Below are 22,923 nucleotides of genomic sequence, written 5' to 3'. Positions count from 1 at the left end.
CCTGCAGGCCAGAAGAGGGCACCAGACCTCATTACAGATAGTTGTGAGCCATCATGTGGTTGCTGGGAATTGAACTCAGGACCTTTGGAAGAGCAGGCAATGCTCTTAACCGCTGAGCCATCTCTCCAGCCCTTATTCATGTGTCTTTGTGTTTGTGTTTAGATAAGATGCTGTCTCATTTTAAAAAGAAAAAAAGAGAGAGCGAAAAAGAAAAAGGAAAGAAAAATGGTACAAGCCCAGCACTTGGGAGGCAGAAGCAAACTGATCTCTGAGTTCAAGGCCAGCCTGGTCTACAAAGGGAGTTAGTTACAGGATAGCCAGGGCTACACAGAAACCCTGCCTGGAACAACAAGAAAAAAAGAAAGGAAGGAAGGAAGAAAGAAAGAGAAAGAAAGAAAGAAAAAGGGAATGGCAGGTGGCTCTGTGTGTAAACAACCCAAGTTTGAGCCCTAGGACCCACAGTGGAAGGAGACGACTACCTCTCTAGAACTGTCCTCCTACCACACAGTATCCACCCTGGCACTCGTGAGCTTGCACACAAACCTATCCCACACACATTAGTAAATACATTTTAAGTTAAAAAGAAAGAACGTTGATGCTGGGCCTGGTGGTAAACAGCAGAATGTGAGGAGGCTGAGGAAGGAAGTCCATGAGATCAAGGACACATGGGCTATATAATGAGACTAGTCTCAATAACAAAACCGTAGCCAGCTGTGGCGCCAGGTGTGGTGGCACATGTCTCTAATCCCAGCACTCCAGGGGCCAGTCAGTCAGGGCTACCCAATGAGAGCCTATCACAAATAAGTAAGTAATGAATAAATGGAATATAAAAAAATCATTCTTATTGGCCACCAAACAACGGGAGTTACTAGTTGTTTTTGTTGTTGTGGGGTTTTTTATTTGTTTGTTTGTTTGTTTGTGACTGCGTGTCAGATTCCTGGGGTTTGGTTACTCGGGGAACCTGCTGAACTTTTACCTCAGCATGGAGGGTAGAGGATGCTGGAAACCTAGCTAGGGACAGGGCAAGGACTAACAGCCATGGCCTCTGAGTTGCTTCTAGTGATGGCTGGTGACCAGTGGGGTCTGGTCTTGATCTGTGCCGGTTGTTCCGGTTTCATCCTCTGTGAATCTAGGGTGATATGGCTGTAAAACGGTGTGATAGCTGTGCCTCTCTCAGGCAGCTCTTAAAACCATTAAACCTGTTGAGACCGAGAGGCCCTTTGCTGTCAAGACAACCACTTTAGCTACAGCAGCAGAAAGATCTGTGTGGAGTGAGCCTCAGCTCACAGGGTTGGCTGAGCAAATCTTGTGGGCAGCTTGGGGGTAGCCAAGTCCTTGCTGCAGAGCAGCTACCGCAGGGTTAGAGGTCAACGCCTCCTCTCTTGACACAGCTGGGGCGGCGGGAAGAGGGGGAGCGAAGGAGGCAGAGGTGGGGGGGGCGGGGAGGAGGAATGGGGAACGGGGGAGGCGGTGATGGATCTCTCTCAGTATTGAGCCCCTCAGCTTGCAGGAAAAGGTTCAGCATAGAGGCCATTGTCCAGATGAGAAAAGTCTTGGGAGGTGGGTGGGACAGGAAGAAAGTGGGGGCGAGCGCAGCTTTGTTCTCGGTGTTTCTCGTTGGGATGGAAGAGGGGCAGGAGGGAAAGCCCAGTATCCAGCTCTTGTTCAGCCCCATATGCCATCTCCTGCCTCCCTCCGCCTCTTTTCTTTGCCTCACGTCCCTCTCAAGGATTTTCTGAGCCTGTGCTAACCGAATCCTTTGTGTTGGGTCGTGACGAATATATAAGAGTTCCCCTAGGGATGAGAGAACTTTTTTTTTTTTTTGACATAGTTTTAATATGTAGCTCTGGCATGTAACTCAGAGATCTGCCTGCTTCTGCCTGCCTCCCGAGTGCTGGAATTAAAGGTGTGCAGCACCACACCCGGTTCCTAGACAGGAGTCTTTACTAATCCATAGTTGAGACAAAAAGCATGACGTGGGAGACACACTGGAGGAATAGACAAAATAGTGATCCGTGAAAACTGGCCACACAGACTTGGTAACCTCTGGACAACGGAAAACATAGTGGATGTAGGGCCCGGAGAGGACAGAGAATTGTCCCTGGCATTATGAGACTGTGCACGTAGCTCAGTCGCGAGTGGAAAACAGCCTTCTCCAAACCACAGCCCAGCTTCCCACGCTGGAGACCCACCTCCGGACTACAAGTCCCAGCAGGCCCGCAGAGATGCGCATGCGTGACTGGGGCCCCCTGGCGAGCCCGGCGAGCCCGGGGGCCCGGTCCTTGCCCATTGTCTGGCGAGCAAGGGGCGGCGCGGTACCGCGGGCACGCTCACGTCGTGGGTCGGGCGGGCGTCCGTGGCGTCCCGCGCCTCCGTGCAGGCCCCGCCCCGCGCCTCAGGACCGGCGGGGCCGGGCGCATCCCGCGGCGGTGGCGGCGGCGGGCACAAGATGATGAAGTTTCGGTTCCGGCGGCAGGGTGCCGACCCGCAACGCGAGAAGCTCAAACAGGAGCTCTTCGCTTTCCACAAGGTGCGGCCGCGGGGGCGGCGGCGGCCCGGGTGGGCCACGTCGGGCCGCCTCTGCCCTGTGAGCGCCGCGCTGCTCGGGCGTGCCTGGTCGGGGTCTCAGGCTATGCCCCGCGCTGCGCCGTGCTCTTTCTGGCTCCTCTTGTTTCTCTACCTCTAGGTCTCTGAACTCCTGGCGTCTCTCCCGGGTGTCCCTTGGGCTCAGTGGGGTCCCCCGACCTACCTGCCTTTTACTTTTGGCCTTTTTCAGTTTTTGGTGTGTGGCCCGACTCGGCCGAGGGGCATCCAGGGCCAGGTTTTGTTTTTCTTTAACTTCTGGGCGGGTGAGAGTGGGAGAAGTGGGGGGTGGGGCTGGGAAATCCCAGCGCGGAGCCTCCACCCCCTCCCCAGGCTCAACCCTGCCTTGGGGTCCCTAGTACAGGGAGTGTGCATGTCTGTGTGCCCAGCTGCATTTCAAACCGTAGTTCCTCAGTTTCCCCCCGCCATGAAATGAGGCCAGTTTCCTCCTTGTGGATTCTGGATCTCCCTGCAACCGGGCAGGCCTGACCTTTTACTAAAGTTGGAAAGACGTGAGGCAGAAGGGGTCCCGGGAAAGGCCTCAGTTCCCACCTTCCTGGCACTGACGGTATAGAGCCCTGCAAGGCTAACTCAGATCTGGAGTGATGGAGTAAGGGTGGATGTTACTTTTATCCCAGAGCCCGTGTGTGCTTCTGCCATTGAGGATCCGATTTCTCATTTCCATTATACACATGAAAAAAAAATTGAGGTTTAGTAAGGAGCGGACTGCTAATCTTTCTTACCTTGGTGTGTGATGGCAGTGGAATAGGGGCCCGGAGACTTGAAGCAGCTACTTCCATCCTGAGCAGAGCTTAGGGACCTTGGACTTCACTTAGGAGATGCTTTATGGGAGGTGCTGCCATGGCTTAACTTTTGCTGTTGAGGTCCCAGGCAGCAATGATGGGGCTGCCAGGATTCACAAACACAGTGACCTGCCAAAGACCTGAGAGGAGAGGTCCCCCAGATGTGAGTCTCTGCTCTTGCTGGTGAGCCCCCTGAAGCAGGAAGGAGGACGGGGTCTTAGCCAGTATGTAGGGGACCTGCAGAGATGGGGTGAGCCTCTGAATCAGCTTGCCTCACCCTGGCTGGTACTACAGTGGCAGGAGTTGAGGGTGAGGCACAATTTGAGTGGGCAGCAGTGATAGGAGCTAGGTCATCTCTGGGCAAAGGGTTTGATTGCCAAGGGGGTGTTAGGAGATCCCAGGGAAGTAGGCCCCGGATTCTTGAGTTTGGAGTTCTGATCAAGGATGAACATGAACTTTTACCCTGGGTGTCGGGTTCAACTCCAGCCTAGACCACAAGTTGCCTGTAGGATGTGCATCTCATGCTAATTCCCTCTTCCTTGGTGCTAGGGACACAGTGGAACCCAAAAGAGACAGCTCTTCATTGAAGGTGTGGTTTAGTCATTGGGAAGAGGATGGGAACAAAAAGCCAAAACAGAGAAGTAAAATACATATTAGTTCACAGGGTGGCTGGTGCTGTGGATAAAACATGATGTGGTGATGACGTAGGCAGGACCAGCTCCAGAGGCCTTTTGGTAGAGCAGTGTGGTGGGGGAGGGGACAGAAAGAGTGTGGTGTCAAAGCCCTGCAAGCAAAGAGCTTTGGGATAGCAGTCAGATGAACTGAGATGCCCAGAGGGGCCTACACGGTGAGGACCTGGCTTTGGCTGTGGATCAGCATGGAGCTGCTGGAGGGCCCCAAGTGAAGGAGGTAGGAATGGCTGGCTGGTTTTCCTAGGGACGTAGGGAGCACTGGTCCAGGCAGGCAATGGATAGGCCTGGAGCAGGGTGTGAGCAGGGTGACTTCTTTGTGTCTTGAAGGTAAGACAGTAAGGCTCAGGAATTGATCGGACACGAGATGCAAAGGACACTAGATAAGGGATCTAGCCTCTCTTCCATACAGCAAGCCTGATGGTGCCTACTCAGGGCTTGTGGGGGCCTTGCCATGGTGCCATGCTGCCATGCTAAAGGAGGTCAGACCCAGACAGGGCATGGCAGTGCTCGTGGGAATGGGAAGTCCCTGACCAGCTGGGCTGGTTGGTGGCGCTACTTTCTTGGATGGGCTCATGCCAAGTGGAAACAGGGTGGATGGAGTACTGTGATCAGCCCAAGACGGCATAGTTATGTATTTATTTTGGAGATAGCATCTCACTGTGTGGCCCATACTGTCTTCTAGCTCAGGATCTTCCTGCCTTAGTCTTCCAAATACTAAGATAATTGCCATGTGCTACTAGGCCGTATTTGACATCTCTTGAAGGTATTCATGTCCCAGCCATAATTGGGCATGGGTGGGAGGAAGCACACCCAAGGAAAGAATAGGTACTGAAGCTTAGTGTGTAGGGAAGGGCACTGGACCTGAACTCACAGAGAGCAGGGAAGCAGGTCGGGAGCATCAGTAACGACGCCAACAGTGCTCAGGACCCCAGGTGCTGTCACCACTTCTGGTGGCACTGGGATTCTTCTTCTCTGACTCTCTCCATGTGGGGAGGTGGACAGTACCTCCAGGGCCGGTAGAAGCACAAGTCCCAGGGTATTTTGCCCATGTTTTCCTCTCCTCCTTCATAGACTGTGGAGCATGGCTTCCCCAACCAGCCCAGCGCCTTGGCCTTCGACCCCGAGCTTCGCATCATGGCCATCGGCACCAGGTCTGGGGCTGTCAAGATGTATCCTTTGCTACTGTGGCGCCCAGGGGTCGTGAGGACCTCTCATGTCCCACCCACTTTCTGCTGGGATCCTAGCATGGCAGGTGCTTCTTAGAGTCATGGGTCGTCTGATGAGGTTGACTGTGCATGTGTGCCAGTGACAACTCCTTTCAGAAATGAAAGAGGTGGGTGATTAGAGGGGTCAGTTTGATCACTGTGTGCCTTGTCTTTCAGCCTGCCAATCCTTAGGTGACTCTGCCGTCACCTTGGCTACCGTGACTGGGGTAGTTAGGGTGGCCGATGGGCCCGATGTGAGGGTGAGCATGTGCGCGCGCGCGCACACACACACACAGATACAGATACACACACACACAAATATGAAGATCCATGTGTTCACCCAGGGGGTGAAGGCAGTGCCAGGCTCAGCATGGTGAGTGCGACAGTGCCCCCATCTGGACCCTGCTCCTGTACAATGGACTGAGTTAGCGGTACAAAGCACGCATTTTCCTGCATTCTGGGCTGGGGGTGGAGCAGCACTGTGTTGGACTGCTTACCCACCCTGGAAATGCCACCCTAACCTGCCTTCAAGAAAACCAAGGGTACATTCTTACTAAAAAGTTGCTTAGTAGAGGTTCCTGCCCTCCCTCTCCTTTCCCAAAGCTAGGGACTCTAGTCAGGTTGGGGTGGGAATGTGGCCCATGGCTTATGAGCTGATAGCCTGTGTTAGGGAATGGGGCTGGACGGGGATGGCCTTCCCTCTATTGTGGGCCACTGGGTGTGTGTTGGGACAGTGACCAGCCCTCCACCCAGCTGACCGCTCCAGGTCCTGTGGGTGCTGTGCTGCCACTACCCTCACATGCTGCAGCTTTGTACCGTGTTGGACGTGTCCACTTCTGAGGCGCCCACAGTCCTCACTGCCTGGTGCTGGAGCTGTCATTGTGGGAACTGGTTCCTCGTGCTAGCGCAGGTGAGGAGGCCAGATCCTAGTTCCCCTTCTCTTCCCTCAGGTTGGGAAACTGAGGCTGGAAAGCGCCACTCTTGGTGTCTGAAGCCTCCCCTCCCCCTGCAGGGTAGGCCCCATCTCCTGGGAGACCCTGCTTCCCGCCAGCTGCCCCTGCCCTCTTTGTCATCCTGGCCAGGCTCTGCAGGGAGTCCCAGCTCAATATCCAGGCAACAGCTCTTGGCTTGTCACTAGGACAACGTCACTGACCCATCTCGTAGCCCGCTTGGGCCCCTTCAGGCTTTGTTGGCCACCATCAATCCTGGAGTTGCTGGCTCTCAGGGCACTTGTTCAAGCAGGTCACCTGTCTTCTAGTCTGTGGAAGTGTCTGGGCAGTGGAAGCTGTTGGCTGCCTGCTCTGGGGTTCTTGCCCACAGCTAGAGTTGGCTTGGTCTGTTGCTGCTGTGTACTGGCTAGGCCTGTTTAACTTTACCGCAGGGCACTTGGTCCATGCAGCTGCATCAGAGGCCCTGTGTGCACCATGCTGGAGCTACAGTGCTGAGCAGGTTTTTATCTCACTCCATCTGCAGCAGATTTTTGCATTTGAGTCTTTAGGCTGCTCTATAGAGGAGGGCTAGAATGGGGGATGGGGGGTTGTCTGGAGTCTGTGGGCAGCCTTGAGGGGACAGGAGCAGAGCTGCTTCAGAAAAGAGCCTCATCCGGACACGGCTGGCCCGGTGGAGAGGTGTTGGGAACTGCCTGTCGGAGTGTCCTGGCTTAGGCTGCATGTGCATGTCCTTGACAAGTCACCTCAGCTACGGTGCACCTGGAGTGGAGTTTACAGGGCTGCATCGGGATGCAGCCACCGTCACCCAGATGCATTTCCTGCCTGGTCAGGTAAACATCTGCCCTCCACCAGCAGCAGGTGGTCCCCATCCCCATGTCCTCCTCCCCTTCAGGCCAACCCCATTTTGGTCTCTGCTCCTCCCCCATCAGGGCCGCCTCCTGACCCTGCTAGATGACAGCAGCCTGCATCTGTGGGAGATCATCCATCATAATGGCTGTGCCCACCTAGAGGAAGGGCTCAGCTTCCAGCCACCCAGCCGGCCGAGTTTTGACAATGCCAGGTACTAGAGGAGCAGCCTGGGGCTAGCCACTGGGCAGGAGTATTGGAGAGGGCCTATGAACCTGCTCTGCTCAAGTTCAGGGTAGGGTGGGTGGAGTCCTGCCTGGGCAGAGCCCTGCTTGACAGTGGTGTCATTGAGTCTGAGGCCTGTCCGTAGGGTCTGTGCTTCTTGCTATGGGAGCCTTTAGTTTGGGGGTCCCAGTGAATAAATATGTTATAACCCATCTCCTTACACCTGCAACTAGCACTGTGCTCTCTAGGGGCTTGGGACAGTTTTGTGCCAAGGTGACATGTTGACAGAGGTTTCTGTCCCACCAGGTCCCACAGTCGTTCAGTCCCAAAGAAATATACAGAGGTCTACATTAATTATAAACTGATTGCCCATTAGCTCAGGCTTCTTATTAACTTTTTTTTTTTTTTTTTTTTTTTGGTTTTTCGAGACAGGGTTTCTCTGTGGCTTTGGAGCCTGTCCTGGCACTAGCTCTGTAGACCAGGCTGGTCTCGAACTCACAGAGATCCTCCTGCCTCTGCCTCCCGAGTGCTGGGATTAAAGGCGTGCGCCACCATCGCCCGGCCTTATTAACTCTTATAACTGATATTAGCCCATAATTCTTGTCTGTGCTAGCCATGTGGCTTGGTACCTTTTTCCGACAAGGCAGTCACATCTCGCTTCCTCTGTGTCTGGGTGACGACTGCAGACTGAAACTTTCCTCTTCCCAGAATTCTCATTGCCCCACCTCTACTTCCTGCCTGGTTGTCCCACCTATGCTTTCTGCCTGGCTACTGGCCAATCAGCGTTTTTTTAAAATACAAGTGACAGGGTACAGACCATTGTCCCACAGCAGTGACATTAGCAAAGTCTCAGGCTAGCCCTGAGTTCTCAGTGGTCTTCCAACCTCAGTCTCCCAAGTATGGTATTCCAGGTATGCGCTTCCACGTCTGGCCTTCCTCCTCGCTTCATGAGTTGGGAAGGGAGATGGGCTACTGGACCATTGTCACTCGGAGGGTTCCCCAGAATGGACTTGGTGAGACAGTAGGAAGATGCTCTAGGTGTACACAGCAGGCCAGGCTTCCCAGGTAAAGGGCTTTGCCTACAGGTCAGCTCCTGGGCTGTCCCAGACACTGTAGGCAGGCCCCTGAAGTCTGAGGTGCCTGGAAGGCTGGTGTTGGGTACCCTGGCTGGAGCAGGGCTGTGACTCTGCCTGAGAGGGCAGAGCAGTGAGAGGACCTGTGAGTCCTTTGGGACCCAGGGAACGTATTTTTATCCCTTTCTTTGCTGGCATGCTGGGGAATAATTGAGTGGGCTAATTACACTGTACATTTCCCTCCCAGGGTGCCAGCCTGTGCTGTGAACAGGCCCTGTGAGTGCAGAGGGGTACAAGAGAGGCCACAGCAAGGGCCCAGCCCATCCCGCCTTTCCCAGCAGGTAGATGGGCTTAGCCTCACTTTCTCCCTCTTTCCTGCAGTGCCCCTGCCAATCTTACCCGTGTCACTGTGGTTCTGCTGGTAGCTAGCAACACAGCAGCCCTGGGAACCGAGAGTGGCAGCATTTTTTTCCTGGACCTGGCCACCCTGACTCTGCTTGAGGGACAGACTCTCAGCCCAGACGCGATTCTGCGCAGGTGAGCAGCAGGCGAGCAGCAGGCAGGGGGAGCTTCCCAGTTCTGGGGCGTTCTCCTGACTCTCTGGGGCACTCTCTGCAGTGTGCCAGATGACTACCGCTGTGGGAAGGCTCTGGGCCCTGTGGAATCACTTCAGGGACATCTGCAAGACCCCACCAAAATTCTCATAGGCTACAGTCGGGGCTTACTGGTCATCTGGAGCCAGGCCACACACTGTGTGGACCACATTTTCCTAGGTAACCAGGTAAGTGAGAGAGGCCTGCATGCTCCTCATTCTGGGCCCTTGTACACACCCGTTGGCTCATGCCATCCTATCCTCATCCGTAGCAGCTGGAGAGCCTGTGTTGGGGGCGTGGTGGCAGCACCGTTATCAGCTCACACAGTGATGGCAGCTATGCCATCTGGTCCACAGACACTGACAGCCCCCCAGCGCTGCAACCCACTATAGTGACCACACCCTATGGTGAGCACTGGGGAGACTTGAGCAAAGAGTGGGCACTGAAGGGCTGTCTGGTTTTGATGAGGGTACTGGCTAGCCAAACCTACAGGAGACTCTGGGGGGTATTGCTGGGTCTGGGCCATACCGTGGGGAGAGGCACATGGAAGAGGAATGGGAGGTCTGACGCTCTCCCCACCCCCAGGCCCCTTCCCCTGCAAGGCCATCAACAAGATTCTGTGGCGGAGCTGTGAGTCAGGGTAGGTAGAGGGGTCAGTGTGGGAGGGGTTTGTCTGGCTGGGGCCTAGAGGATTAGGCTCTGGGTATATAGGGGTGAAGCCCTTACTGGGTTATCCAGCGTGCGCCTGGTTCTGCAGGGGCTCCTGGTTCACATGGCATCTCTCCCTTTGCAGAGACCACTTTATCATCTTCAGCGGTGGCATGCCCCGAGCCAGCTATGGTGATCGCCACTGTGTGAGTGTACTGCGAGCAGAGACACTGGTGACCCTGGACTTCACCTCCCGTGTCATTGATTTCTTCACAGTGCACAGCACACAGCCAGAGGATGGTGTGTATTCTATCTCCTCATCCCAGCTGGCCCAGTGTGGCTTCAAGCTGAGCTCACTCGCCCAATTCCACAGAATTTGACAACCCTCAGGCCCTCGCTGTGCTTCTGGAGGAGGAGCTGGTGGTGCTGGACCTGCAGACACCAGGCTGGCCAGCTGTGCCCGCCCCTTACCTGGCCCCACTGCATTCATCGGCTATCACTTGCTCTGCCCATGTTGCCAATGTCCCCAGCAAGCTGTGGGCCCGCATTGTAAGTGCTGGTGAGCGGCAGAGCCCGCAGCCTGCCTCCAGTGCCTTGGTGAGTGTGGATGTTTTATGACCCAGGGGTGGTGGGGTGGGGTCTGTTCCTGGTGGGGGGCAGTGTCTAGCCCAGACTGGAGATGGAAATGTGGTAGGCGTGTGGCCAGAATGAGATGGAGACCTTCATCTTAACTTGGAGCTCTCATCTTTGTTGTCTTTCTTAGAGCTGGCCCATTACTGGGGGCCGGAATTTGGCCCAGGAACCCTCGCAGCGTGGGCTGCTACTGACTGGGTAGGTGTGGGTGTGGATGGCAGACAGGTCCTGCAGCCATGAGGCCTTATTTGCTGTTTGAATGTTCCAGGTTCTTTGGGTGCTGAAGTGCGTGGTGACTCAGGACTAGTCCTAGCAGACCCAGGTTGTTCCTGTAAGGAAGCCTCCCTAGATTCTGGCTCAAAGCCTTAGTCCACACTTCCTCTTTGCCTGGGACTGAATTCCAACACAGCCCAGGCTCCACCCACCTGACTTGCCTGCCATGGACTGGAAAATCTGGGTTGGCCTATGGTGACTCCTCTGGTCAGGTGCTGGAGAGCCAGGCTAGGTCTGGGCACTGGTGACTCAGGCCTTACTAACTGCCCTGCCCTCCTGCCTGTGTTGGGACCCTTGGGCCTCTTAAGACAACTTGCCCTTTCCTGTTGAGAGCCTGCTATGGCCTCAGGGATGAGGGGGAGCCTGAACCACCTCCCTCTCTAGCTCCTTCTCAACTGCCTGGCACCCCACTGGGGCTCTGCAGCTGTGTCCTCTCCCCACCCAGCTTCCCCCTCTTTTGCCTCAGCCTTCCCGCTGCTTTACCTGGAAGGCCCCCTTGGGCCTCTTGCTCTTCCAGGGTTTCTGCACCTACTGTGATTCCTGGGTACCCATTTCTCCCCTCTGTCATCTCCTAGTTATTAAGGTTGTCATTCCTTTACCCTCCAACCTGTTCAGAGGGTTCGGGCATGTGTGAGTGTAGCCCTGATGTGCTGTAGGCACTAAGTACCCATTTGTCCTGTGTAGGAGGTGCTTGCTGCTGTATGTAGTACAATTCCAGCTAGTGTTGGACATATGCAGTAGGTCCCTATAGTGACCACTGGAAGAATAACTGAGGGGGTGTGGACTTCCCAGGGGGGCTCTGACACCCACCCTCTCCACAGCCACGAGGATGGCACTGTGCGATTCTGGGACGCCTCTGGTGTGGCACTAAGGCCACTCTACAAACTGAGCACAGCTGGCCTCTTCCAGACGGACTGTGAACATGCTGACAGCTTGGCCCAGGCTGTGGAGGATGACTGGCCGCCCTTCCGCAAGGTGCCTCTTCCCTCTTCCCCCGGCTTGGCCTTTGAACCTGACCTAGTTCTGCCTAGTATCATCATTCCATCTTGTCCCCTCAGGTGGGCTGCTTTGACCCCTACAGTGATGATCCCCGGCTAGGAATACAGAAGGTTGCACTTTGCAAGTACACAGCCCAGATGGTGGTGGCTGGCACCGCGGGCCAGGTGGGGTTGGTGTCCCCAGCTGTGGCTATTGGGGTGGCCTTCTGCAGGAGGTGGCCCTGCAGGGTGTGGTGGTGAAATAGAGAACCCAACACGGGCTGTAGGTCAGAGCGGGAATGGAGCATCAGGTAAGGTTGGCCGGGGCGAGGACAAATGGAAAGGGGGGGCTGCCACTTGAGTAAGGGTAGGGGAGCCCATAGAGGCTTGAAACTGGGAGCAGGACTCTGGGCGCAAGATAGGCCCAGCAGCAGCGGAGCACAGTGGGTCTTAGTCACAGACCACTGTTAGCACTGGACTGTATGGAGGGCTCAGTGTGCCGAAGACAGAGACTTAGGAAAGAGTCACGGGCTCCAGGAGAGCAGGAGCCAGCAGATTAGGTCACCCGTCTCTTGGCACTCAGGGAAAGCTTTTGTATATAGTAGGTATTCAGAGGGTACTGGCTGGGTAGGTGAATTCCGGAGCTGCTCTGGCAGTGTCTGGAGAGGGTCCAGAATGCCCCTCACCTGAGTCCTCTGCCTGTGGTGGTCCAGGTGCTGGTGCTGGAGCTCAGTGACGTGCCGACAGAGCAGGCTGTCAGTGTGGCCAGTGTGGATCTCCTTCAGGATCGTGAGGGCTTCACATGGAAGGGCCATGAGCGGCTGAGCCCACACACGGGGCTGTTGTCTTGGCCTGCCGGGTTCCAGCCTCGCATGCTGGTGCAGTGCCTCCCACCCGCTGCCGTCACTGCTGTCACTCTCCATGCTGAGTGGAGCCTTGTGGCCTTTGGTACCAGTCACGGCTTTGGCCTGTTTGACTACCAGCGCAAGAGCCCCGTGCTGGCCAGGTATGTGGTATGAGGTGAGCAGCTGGCGGCCAAGCCCTGATGAAACAGTCTGGGATTCAGTTTACTTCCAGAGGTTGCTGTGGCAAAGGCAGACTGATTGGGAAAGCCTTTATAATCTCTCTCTATCTGTGAGAAAACTGGTCACCCCATCCAGCTGCTGGGGTCGTAGGTTCTAGGACCAAATTGCTCTGGTTCCCTGACCTGGGCTCTGATACCTAGCTTCAGGCTATGGGCTGGAGAGATGGCTCAGAGGTTAAGAGCATTGCCTGCTCTTCCAAAGGTCCTGAGTTCAATTCCCAGCAACCACATGGTGGCTCACAACCATCTGTAATGGGGTCTGGTGCCCTCTTCTGGCCTGCAGGCATACACACAGACAGAATATTGTATACAAAATAAAAAAAAAATGGTGGCCTAGCTTCAGGCTAGCAGGAGTGCAAGGTAGTTCCATAGCACAGCTGGCCCTGTCATTCCTAGGTGCACCCTTCACCCCAATGACTCTTTGGCTATGGAGGGGCCACTATCACGTGTGAAGTCCCTCAAGAAGTCACTGCGACAGTCATTCCGGCGTATCCGCAAGAGCCGTGTCTCAGGCAAAAAACGGGCTACTACTGCCAGTAGCAAGGTGAGCAGGCTGCCATGTCTGTGCCCGGCCCAGAGCCCTCAGATTTGCTCGGTTGCCATGCTCCCCCTAGTGAACTGGGAAGCAGGTGCTCGGATGGCGATGCCTGCTGGGTACTGGCCAGAAAGGAAGAGCACTTCTAAGATCCTCTGGCCTTCCAGTTGCAGGAGGCCAATGCACAGCTGGCGGAGCAGACCTGCCCCCACGATGTGGAGATAACACCTGTACAGCGCCGCATCGAGCCTCGGTCTGCTGATGACTCCCTTTCTGGTGTTGTACGCTGCCTCTACTTTGCTGACACATTCCTTCGAGATGGTGAGGCCAGGGTAGGGACGGGTTGGAGAGGCTAGAAGGCCTTTGTACTGGTAGGGGTGGTTTTCTGAGCACCTGCTATGCTGAGCTATACTTTGGGACACTTTGGCCACCTGTATAGCCCAAAGGGACATATTTTGAGGGTTTGCTAAGTGGGCTGCACAAGCCTTGTAGAGCTGAACAAGAAGCAAGGGTGCTATGGTGAGGTGGGCAGTGAGAGCAGGTGGCCAAGGCCCTGTGTGGACAGGTCAGTCAGGGACTTGCCATCGCCTCCGGTGGAACGACCCCTCTGTGCCTTAGGTATGTTGTGGCCCTTTTTTTACATTGTATTATGGTAGCATGAAACACAGAATTAGTGTGCTGCCACCTCTGGGGAGCTGCTGCCATCGTGTGCCCTCCCCACACTTCACTTTACTCTTTAGTTTTTTGAGCTAGGACTTCTCTGTGTAACAGTTCTGGCTGTCCTGGAACTCGCTTTGTGGACTAGACTGGCCTTGTGGACTGAGATCTGCCTGCCTTGGCCTCCCAAGGGCTGGGATTAAAAGCATGCGCCACTCCCACTCCTGCCCAGCTACTAGACAGGGTTCCGTTGTGTAGTGGTCCTGGCTGTCCTTGAGCTTGCTCTGTAGGCCCGGATGTGAGCTACCACTGTCCAGCTCACGTGTTGCTTGTTTTTTAGACAGGGTCTCACCACATAGTCCTGGCTGTCTGGAACATGCTATGTAGATCAGGCTAGCCTCAACTTGCAGAGATCTGTTTCTGCTTCCTGAATGCTGGGATTAAAGGAGTGTGCTACCGTGACCAGTCTTGCAGGAGGGAGCTGCATTTGCTGGAATGAGTTGAGGGTGCAGCTTGATAGCTTGATGGTATCAGAGACTAGTTTGTGGCCTGATACCCACCTTGCAGGTGTCCTCAAGGTGGCCTTTGCCTCTGGATCAGAGCTACTCTGGTGTCTCAAGACTAGTGGGTTGAAGCCACAGAGCAGGTGCGAGATAGAGGGAGCACGGATTCTTAAGATCTGGTCCTACAACCAGTTAGGAAGTAAAGGTAGAGGTGAGGGGAAGGCTTTGTGAGGAATGGGGTCCCCAGGAGGCCCTTCTCACTTGGCCTGTGCCCCCACAGCAACCCACCACGGGCCCACCATGTGGGCAGGGACCAACTCGGGCTCCGTGTTCGCCTACGCGCTGGAGGTTCCAGCAGTCGCAGCAGGTGGTGAAAAGCGGCCTGAGCAGGCAGTGGAGGCTGTGCTGGGCAAGGAGGTACAGCTGATGCACCGGGCACCTGTGGTGGCCATTGCTGTGTTGGATGGTCGTGGCCGTCCACTGCCTGAGCCCTATGAGGCTTCCCGGGATCTGGCACAGGCCCCTGACATGCAGGGTGGGCACGCTGTGCTCATTGCATCTGAGGAGCAGTTCAAGGTAAGCATCCATGGGTGATGGAGATCCATCCAGGTCCCCATCTTGGAACCTTAGAACCTCTTCTCTGCCCATTTCTCCTGCCTGCTGAGAGTTAAATCCCTCCTATTCCACCAAAGAGCCTTCAGCCGGTAGAGGTCCTTGAAGGACCTGAAGGACCTGGGTACACCCTAGGTCTGCCAGGTTCCCCTAAGGCCGTCTATCTCACAGCCATCTCCAAGAGCCCTCAGGGACTTGTGGTTCAGGTGCAGGCATAGAACATATGAATATGTCTAGTTAGTCTGGCTGTGGGTGAAGATGAGGAACACCGTGAAGCCTGGACTGAGCCTATGGGGGGTGGCTGGTGCAGTGGGTGTCATTTCTACATTCACGGGTGGGTTGGGGCATGCAGGGCCAGTTGGGGGTCTGTAGCTGAGTGAGAAGTGGGTAGGACAAGGCTGAGCCTAACTCATAGGCTGTCTGTCACCAGGTGTTCACACTACCCAAGGTGAGTGCTAAGACCAAATTCAAGCTGACAGCCCATGAAGGCTGTCGTGTGCGGAAGGTCGCTCTGGCTACATTTGCCAGTGTGATGTCTGAGGACTACGCCGAGACCTGCCTTGCCTGCCTCACCAACTTGGGCGATGTCCACGTCTTCTCTGTGCCTGGCCTGAGGCCTCAGGTGCACTACTCCTGTATCCGGAAGGAGGACATCAGTGGCATCGCTTCCTGTGTCTTCACACGCCATGGCCAGGGTGAGGTGGGGCAGGCGCTTGGGAACAGATGCTGGTACAGAAAGCTCAGGCTCAGCCTTCCTTACATGCTCCTTTTCTCCTGGTCACAGGTTTTTACTTGATTTCTCCATCCGAATTTGAGCGCTTTTCCCTGAGTGCTCGCAACATCACAGAACCACTCTGTTCTCTAGATATCAGCTGGCCTCGAAACGCCACCCAGTCCAGGTGTGTGAGGAGTGGGCCCCTTCACCTCGGGTTCTGCACTCCCTGGGGTTAATGCCCATTCCTGGTGTGAGGATGGGAGGTAGCACCTGTAATAGCTCCTATTACATTCCCATCTATTTCTGTAGCCACAGGCTTCAAGAGTCACCCAAGCTGAGCCAGGCTAATGGGACCCGAAACATCACCCCGGCCCCAGAGAGCTGTGAAGGAAGCCCTAACTCTGCCCATGGCAAGAGATCTGGTGAGAGGGCACAGGGTTGGGGCAGGCATTGGCTTTGAGGGTACCTGTGTGTGCCTGTGCACATCTGGCTGTGGGTTGGTCTCTAGATGCAGAGAGTAGATACTGAGGAGCACTGTTCCAACAGACACCACAGAGCCAGCAGAGGCCACACTCTCACCTGTGTCCATTGACTCAGCGACTAGTGGAGATACCACGCTGGACACGACAGGGGATGTCACAGTGGAATATGTGAAGGATTTCTTGGGGTGAGGCCAGCTGCTCTTTCCCAAGCCTCCATCCCCAGGGCAACTAGGGGTCTTCCTACCCCAGCTCCTCTGATTACTGCCCCTCCCCAGCTCTCCTGAGGACTCTGAGAAGAACCTTCGGAACCTGGAAGCAGATGAGGCCCGGGCCTACGCCCTTCTGATTAAATGAGGTGCTGTGAGGCAGCCGAGCCTTACCATGCAGGAGCTGCCATCCCTTGCCCCGGCTGGGACCCTGGCAGGCCTCTATAGTGGTGACACTCCTGGAAGCCTAGCTGCCTTTCCCTAGCTGTCAGAGGCTTAGGGGACCCACAGTCATGATCATCACCGTTCAGTGCTAGAAAGGGGCTGCCCTGTCAGCCTTGAGACCCTGGACATGTAGAAGGCCACTTCTGACTGGGTGTAGGATTCAGGCTCATCTTTTCAGTGAGCCCATTTCACAGGACAGTCACTGAGGCTGATAGGTCCTGCCTGTTGAGCCAGCACATGGAGCTTATGTGCCTACAATATCCTGCTATGGACCCAACCTAGCTGGAGCTATTTGGACCTTGGGAGCTAGTGCCTCTGCACCCTACATTGGGCATAGATACTACCCATACCCTCTTCTACTTGGTACCCTCCTAGATTCCTAGCAAGCCCATCTCAGGCTGCCACTGAAAGGGCCAGGGTTTGCTCCCCCAAGCCATCACCATCTGCTTATCCCAACCCACTGTCTGCCTTGCCTGGCTCCTTAACATTGAAGCCACACCTATTAACCTGTGGGATCCAGTCTTACTGATGCTGGGCCCTAAAGCCACCCCCAGCTTGAAGGTCAGTTGGAGGGAGTGTGCTAGAATCCTTACTTGTACTCCATACTGCCCTTTATTTCTCCTCAAGCAGAGTATTTTTCTAACGCCTGGACTGTGCTGGCCAGTCATTTCTAAGCAGTTTTGGTATTTGCTCTGGGCCTGTGTGTATGCTCATGTGACTGGAAACTGCTAGGCACCATAACTGGAGTCAGTCAGGTGTGTGCATGTGTGTGGGGCCGTGAGGATGGGCTTCCCTGTAGACTCCACCTTGGGCTTTTCTGTCTTTTTTTAAAAACTAGTTTTTAAAATTAAAAGTACTGATTTTTAATATTGAAAATAAAAGCATTTAATATCTTTAAAACCACATCTGCTGCACACAAGTGGACACGCTGCTGGGGCTTTCGAGATGTGAGCAACACTGGTGGGGAGCTGAAGCAGATGCTGGGAGGCCTCTTCCTCACTGGAGTCTCAAGTCTAGGCACTGTCTAGGCTGGGGCTTGGCGGAAGGTGCTCCAGGCATGGAAGCAGCGGGTGAAAGCCCGCTGCTCATTGCCTTTGCGGACCAGGCGCAGGCGGCGTGGCCGCTCATTTTCTTTAGAACGTGTGTGCTGGATATATACCTGGTGAGGAAAACAATGTGCCTGAGTCTTATGCTGGACTACCTACAGTGCCCCTTTCCAGACTTCTGCCCAGGGTAATGGAAGGGGCAGGTGGTTCCTGAAGTCATCAGGCTGGCTTTAGTATCGTCCCTTTCTTACCTGGCAGGCCTTCAGACTCAGTTTGATCTCCACTTGACTTGTCTGGGTCCCAACCCACATGTAGACCTGAGGATGTAGTGGAGGAAATGGTCACATGGGTGTTTTGTAGTGCATCCCATGGGGCTGGTGGGAACGCTTCCCTTCTGGCCCCACTGTCCATCTACAACAGGCAGGGGCTGAGGTGGGGAATGTCTTACTTCCTGGCCATTGTCTAGCAACATGATGTCATCATCTGCCAGGTCATCTTGGCAAAAGTCAGAGCATTTCTCAGTCACTGCGAAGTAGCCCTTTTCATTGGAACACCTGAAGAAGGGCAATGGTCAAGGTGAAGGTAGGGTACTCCGTGTCATTGTCACAGGGCTTGTGTACCCTGATGCCTACACAAGCTAGAGGAGGGGGTAGGGCACTCACCGGAAGAGCCTTGTATGTTTCATGTACTCTGCGTCGTCATCATAGGGTTTCTGTGCACCAATGCCTACCCAGAAGAAATTCTCTGGCTCTTCCCCTTCATTGATGACCTGTGGGAAGGGCCAGTCAGCCAGGGCCCTCATCTGCTCTCACCTCCATGCCTACCCCCACCTCTGTCACCTGTTTGCTGTAGGAGGCATCAAACATGGTGTTGAGGATGTCTTCTGCCAGCTTGGCTTCATCAGGGTCTGATGCCCGGCCCACCCAGGCATACACAATGCCTTGGTTGTCCTCACTTTCAAAGGGGACCTGTGTGCACAGGGAGCTTGGGTCAGGCCTAGATTCTTGCCTACCACCCTCCTCTGCCATCTTGCCCACAGCCTCACCTTGAGGATGAAGCAGAACTCAGAGTTGAGAAGGCTGGAGTCAGTGTTGATCTGGATGCACCTAGGGGATGGGGAGTGGTCAGCAGTGTGATCCCCACCATGACATCCTGCCCTTTCCCCAAGCCAGATACCCACCGGGTGCAGAGGGCACTGCCATTGGTGCGGATCTGATAGAGGCTTGGCTGAAGAGTACCCTGGGCCACTTTCCTCTTGCCCCGGTGAATGATGAACTTTCTTTTGAAATGGGACAGGAACTTGGGGTTCTCCTGCTGCTGTGTCATGCGTACTACCTGGGGATCAGAAGTGCTGGGTAGTTTCCTAGGCCCTACCTGCCCTTCAAGGGTTAAGCACTCTCAGATCAGGTGTGATCACCCTACCATTCCAACCCTAGGCTAGAAGGCACACCTCCAGCTTGCCAGGGAACAGACTCTCGAATTTCTTCTGAAGGCTAAAGGTGAAGGTGAGCCAGCCCATGTTGGAGGCCTCCCGGCCCTGCCAGAAGTAAACGATGCACTGAAAATCCTCCTCTGGCTGCTTCTCCTCTGCCTCAGCTACTGCTTCCTCCCCTTCAGTGCCCTCTGCCGAGGCCTTCCCCTCCTTGTCTTCTGTCTTCTCTTCCTCTTCATACTCCACAGGTACCCAGTACCTGTGATTTGGACAGTTGTGAGCAGGGTTGCATAGGGAGAGGACAAGAGGGTAAAGTATTACTGTAGCACCTGCAGAGGAAGACATAGCAGTCTTGTGTGTAGAAGTGGCCAAACTCCTCCTCCGGCAGCCGCGTGAACTTCCTGCCCTCCAGCACGAAGCCTTCCATGCCATCCAGGTCCTCATTCCATTCCTCCATCAGCTGCTCTGCCTGCCATTCCAGCCCCAAGTGAGGTCTGAGCACCATGCTGTGCAGAGCCCCCACCTCTCACATTCCTCCCCTCACAGGCTTCACCCCACCTCAGCCAGTGCCATGGGTGGCTGCCGAGGCAGGAAGAGTGCAGTGAGGTCAGCCTTCATCTGGTCTTTCTTCTCAGTGTCACGCTTCACTTTCCCAGAGAGCCCTTGGCCCTGCAGCACGGCCTCGGCATTTCGAGTGTAGTCTACCGTCAACACGTCGTCCCAGTTTTTGAACTTGGCCTTGAACACCTGTGGAGAACAGTGTAATGCCATAGCTGGAGAGGTACAGCACAGTTAAGGTTGGGGCTGAGGGATTCAAACAAGGTTTGGAAAAGCTGGTCAGAGCTCAAGGAGTGAGGTCTAAACAGGAGCTGGAGACAGGGCTTGGGAAGATGGAGCTTAGCAAACAGAAGTGGGGACAGGCTACAGAGTGGATGCTTCTGCAAAGGTGGATTTGGGCCCACTTCTGCGGCACAGTAGTGCCAGCAGGCCAGAAGAGGGGTTAGGGCATAGTGGGCAGTGGAAAGCAAGCCACTGGGTGTTGGGACATACCTGAGCCTCAGTGCCCTCCAGGCTGCGGCTGACCACTGCATGGCGCGGCCGGTGCAGCATCCCACACAGCTCCTGGCCCAGTTTGAGTGCAGCGGCACGCACTAGTCGTGGGGACTTGCGGCCGAGCCAGATGAATACATCAGACCAGCAGTCCAGGATGTACACACACCGTGTGTCCAGCAGGCTCTGCAGCTGTCGGACGAGAGGCTGGAGGTCAACACCTGGCCAACATAATCAGACAGGACCCTGCCCACCTGCTGCCACCTCACCAGTCTCATTCCTGGCATCAGTTCCACCTTGGGCCGTTTTCTATGTTCCACTGAGAGCTTGTAGTTGATCTGAGGAAGTTCCAAGTAGCCCAGGCCCAGGCCCACCTGGCAGGAGAAAGAGAAGAGTATGGCAGACCCCACCACAGTTGCCCTGATCTGGGGTTAGGCTCCCCAGCTTGCCATTTGGGCCTGCTTCCCTTCAAACTAAAGCGCTCCTACCAGTGGAAGGGCCTACTGTTTGCTGGACTTTTTTCTAGTGCAGGGAGTAGTACCAGGATTTTGTCCTCACCAGACAAGTGTTCTACTACAGAGTCCTACTCCAAGCCAGGGGAAGACATTCAACTTTTTTACTATTTTTAAGTAGGCATATTTTGCCTGTGTGTGTGTGCATCACTTATATCCTTGGTGCTTATGGAGGAAGGCCAGAAGGTGGTGTTGGGATCTCCTTTAACCAGAGCTGCCATGTGGGTCCTGGCACTTGGATTCAGGTCCTTTGGAAGAACAAGTGCTTACCCCCCTTTTCTTTCTTTTCTTTTCTTTCTTTCTTTCTCTTTCTTTCTTTCCCCCCCCCCCTCTCTTTCTCTTTTTGGTTTTTGATAGGGTTTCTCCGTGTAACAGTCCTAGCTGTCCTAGAACTAGTTCTTGTAGACTAGGCTGGCCTTGAACTCACAGAGATCCGCCTGCCTCTCCCTCCCAAGTGTTGGGATTAAAGGTGTGTGCCACCACCACCTGGCAGAACAAGTGCTTTTAACCACTAGGCCATCTCTGCAGCCCTGGAAGGACTTACTGGGTTTTGTTTGTTTGGTTAGCTGGGTTTTTTCTTTTTTTTCGAGACAGGGTTTCTCTATAGCTCTGGCTGTTCTGGAACTTGATTTGTAGACCAGGTTGGCTTTGAACTCACAGAGATCCACTTGGCCTCTGCCTCCTGAGAACTGTGATTAAACGTGTGTGCCATCACTGCCCAGCTGGAAGGGCTTTTAAATACATGTTTTCCTTGCTTTATGCAATCTAGGTTCTTACTTTTGTTTCTGATTTCTTTTAAAAAGATTTTATTTATTTATTATGTATACAACATTCTGCCTCTATGTATACCTGCACACCAGAAATAGGGCACCAGATCTCATTACAGATGGTTGTGAGCCACCATGTGGTTGCTGGGAATTGAACTCAGGACCTCTGGAAGAGCTGCTAGTGCTCTTAACCACTGAGCCATCTCTCCAGCCCGTTTCTGATTTATCTTGTTTCTTTCCTGCTCATAAGAACCATAGTCTCCTGCCACTCACAAAACTAACCTTCTCAGCTCCAGTATCCAGGAGCTCTGGACCTTTGAAAAAGAGCATGCCAGCTCCATCCTCAAACTGGCTTCCAGACTGAGCTCCTTGTCTGGAAGAATGCCCTCTTCTCCCAAAGCCCACAGCACACCCAGCCGACTGAAGACAGGCTTACTCTGTGCCCTAGCACCATGACTTACCTTGTATAGCTTGGGCTGGGGTGGCCAAAAGTCATCTGGCACATGTTTCTTGATCTCAGAGGGCTCCCCACCCAGCACCTCCCAGAACTCTGGGGGCTCTTGGCCCTGCACCAGGAGTGTGATTTCTGCCTTCCCTTTCCGCTCATTCTTGTTAATTTTCTCTGCAAAGAGCCTGAGGACAGATGCAAAGTTCTCAGCAAGGCCAGGTTGTTCTCAGGAACACCTTCCTTTGCCCAGAACATTCCAAAAGACCCACTTACCTGGCCTTGGTGGTATTGCTCAGTGTGGCCTGGACCCCCCGCCACACATAGATATCCAGTCCTCGGTCCAGGAGGAACACAAATCTGGATAGGACGTAAAAGCTGTAATGTAACTCCCTGTTCCTGACCCAAAAGGTGGGGCTCTGGCCCTTTTTTGGTAGACCTCAGGCTTTTCTTCCAAGCTCCGAGGAGACAGTTAAGATTGCTTCTTCATAGGTGAGAAGGCAACTGAGGGCAAGCACTACTACTTCCTCTCTTATCAGGGTGCTCACCTGGGATCCAGTGAGGCCCCCTTGAGGGGCACAGGCTCCAACTTGATGTTCTTCTTCCCATACACACGGTACATCCTGGGGGCAGGACAAGAAAGATTTGATTTGGACACCAAGGGCAACCTGACCTTATCACCCTCGCCTCCACCCATTCCCAATTCAGGCCAATGCCACCCATCCCTACGTGCTTACCTGGTGACATAGTGTGTATCTTCCACAGTATAGAAGCCACTGGCTGTGCCGCCTTCAATGTAGGAGATGTCGTTGTCAAACACCTATTGTGCAAGTATGGTTCTTCATCACTGAGTTGTTCCTTGCCCCCATCAACTGCCTCTGTCAGACTTGGTAGAGTTTACACAGCTCAAGTGGGTACAAACCCACAGTGACTCTGAGCAGCCTGGGGCACATGCACTGGAGCCCAGGGCAGATGGGACACAGTCTGAGAGGGGTTTATGGAAGCTTGCAAACCTGGGCAGCCTGGGGTAAACTCTCCAGCTGCATGCCATCTCTAAAGGTAACCCAGCTGGCAGCAGGGGAAAGGCCAGTTTGTCAACTGGCTTTGCGGTTTTTTTTTTTTTTTTTTTTTTTTTTTTTTTTTTTTTTTTT

General features: G+C 54.4%; 2 protein-coding genes across 4 annotated transcripts in view; one reads left to right on the top strand and one right to left on the bottom strand.

The window, feature by feature from the left end:
• Positions 1-2,312: 2,312 nt before the first annotated feature.
• Llgl1 (LLGL1, scribble cell polarity complex component) lies at positions 2,313-17,365 on the top strand. Of its 2 annotated transcripts, none has more exons than XM_013347250.2 (22): positions 2,313-2,530; positions 5,150-5,247; positions 6,982-7,063; positions 7,163-7,293; positions 8,759-8,914; positions 8,996-9,158; positions 9,245-9,377; positions 9,556-9,610; positions 9,764-9,918; positions 9,992-10,215; positions 10,382-10,449; positions 11,346-11,499; positions 11,583-11,687; positions 12,215-12,507; positions 12,982-13,129; positions 13,288-13,441; positions 14,561-14,856; positions 15,323-15,587; positions 15,677-15,791; positions 15,917-16,029; positions 16,154-16,274; positions 16,365-17,365. In XM_013347250.2, exons 1-22 carry the CDS (start codon positions 2,450-2,452, stop codon positions 16,441-16,443), a joined length of 3,189 nt encoding a protein of 1,062 aa, XP_013202704.1. In that variant the 5' UTR covers positions 2,313-2,449; the 3' UTR covers positions 16,444-17,365. The 2 variants fall into 2 exon arrangements, with proteins under 2 accessions (XP_013202704.1, XP_005349992.1); XM_005349935.3 differs by having other exon boundaries at positions 2,314-2,530; positions 9,242-9,377; positions 16,365-17,362.
• A 3-nt stretch (positions 17,366-17,368) lies between these two features.
• Positions 17,369-22,923, bottom strand: part of Flii (FLII, actin remodeling protein) — a 14,249-nt gene continuing 8,694 nt past the window's right edge. For both annotated transcript variants that reach the window (XM_005349938.2, XM_005349939.3), the window contains exons 15-30: positions 22,510-22,592; positions 22,321-22,395; positions 22,049-22,132; positions 21,789-21,960; positions 20,318-20,422; positions 20,049-20,240; positions 19,557-19,745; positions 19,328-19,467; positions 19,017-19,257; positions 18,747-18,901; positions 18,612-18,672; positions 18,406-18,534; positions 18,229-18,335; positions 18,015-18,120; positions 17,818-17,883; positions 17,369-17,679 (exon numbers count right to left, since the gene is read on the bottom strand). In XM_005349938.2, coding sequence (XP_005349995.1) covers positions 17,545-17,679; positions 17,818-17,883; positions 18,015-18,120; positions 18,229-18,335; positions 18,406-18,534; positions 18,612-18,672; positions 18,747-18,901; positions 19,017-19,257; positions 19,328-19,467; positions 19,557-19,745; positions 20,049-20,240; positions 20,318-20,422; positions 21,789-21,960; positions 22,049-22,132; positions 22,321-22,395; positions 22,510-22,592 — 2,040 coding nt within the window. In that variant the 3' untranslated portion in view covers positions 17,369-17,544. The remainder of the gene's footprint in view (positions 17,680-17,817; positions 17,884-18,014; positions 18,121-18,228; positions 18,336-18,405; positions 18,535-18,611; positions 18,673-18,746; positions 18,902-19,016; positions 19,258-19,327; positions 19,468-19,556; positions 19,746-20,048; positions 20,241-20,317; positions 20,423-21,788; positions 21,961-22,048; positions 22,133-22,320; positions 22,396-22,509; positions 22,593-22,923) is intronic.

The sequence above is a fragment of the Microtus ochrogaster genome, chromosome 7 (assembly GCF_000317375.1).
Source record: "Microtus ochrogaster isolate Prairie Vole_2 chromosome 7, MicOch1.0, whole genome shotgun sequence".
Lineage (NCBI taxonomy): Eukaryota > Metazoa > Chordata > Mammalia > Rodentia > Cricetidae > Microtus > Microtus ochrogaster.
This window is presented reverse-complemented; position numbering and strand designations above follow the sequence as displayed.

Excerpts from the sequence above, each read along its gene's own strand:
- Llgl1 (XM_005349935.3), top strand. The coding sequence starts at position 2,450 with ATGATGAAGTTTCGGTTCCGGCGGCAGGGTGCCGACCCGCAACGCGAG. Across the intron at positions 14,857-15,322 it reads CATCTGAGGAGCAGTTCAAG|GTGTTCACACTACCCAAGGT; the intron begins GTAAGCATCCAT and ends GTCTGTCACCAG. Across the intron at positions 15,792-15,916 it reads CGAAACGCCACCCAGTCCAG|CCACAGGCTTCAAGAGTCAC; the intron begins GTGTGTGAGGAG and ends CTATTTCTGTAG.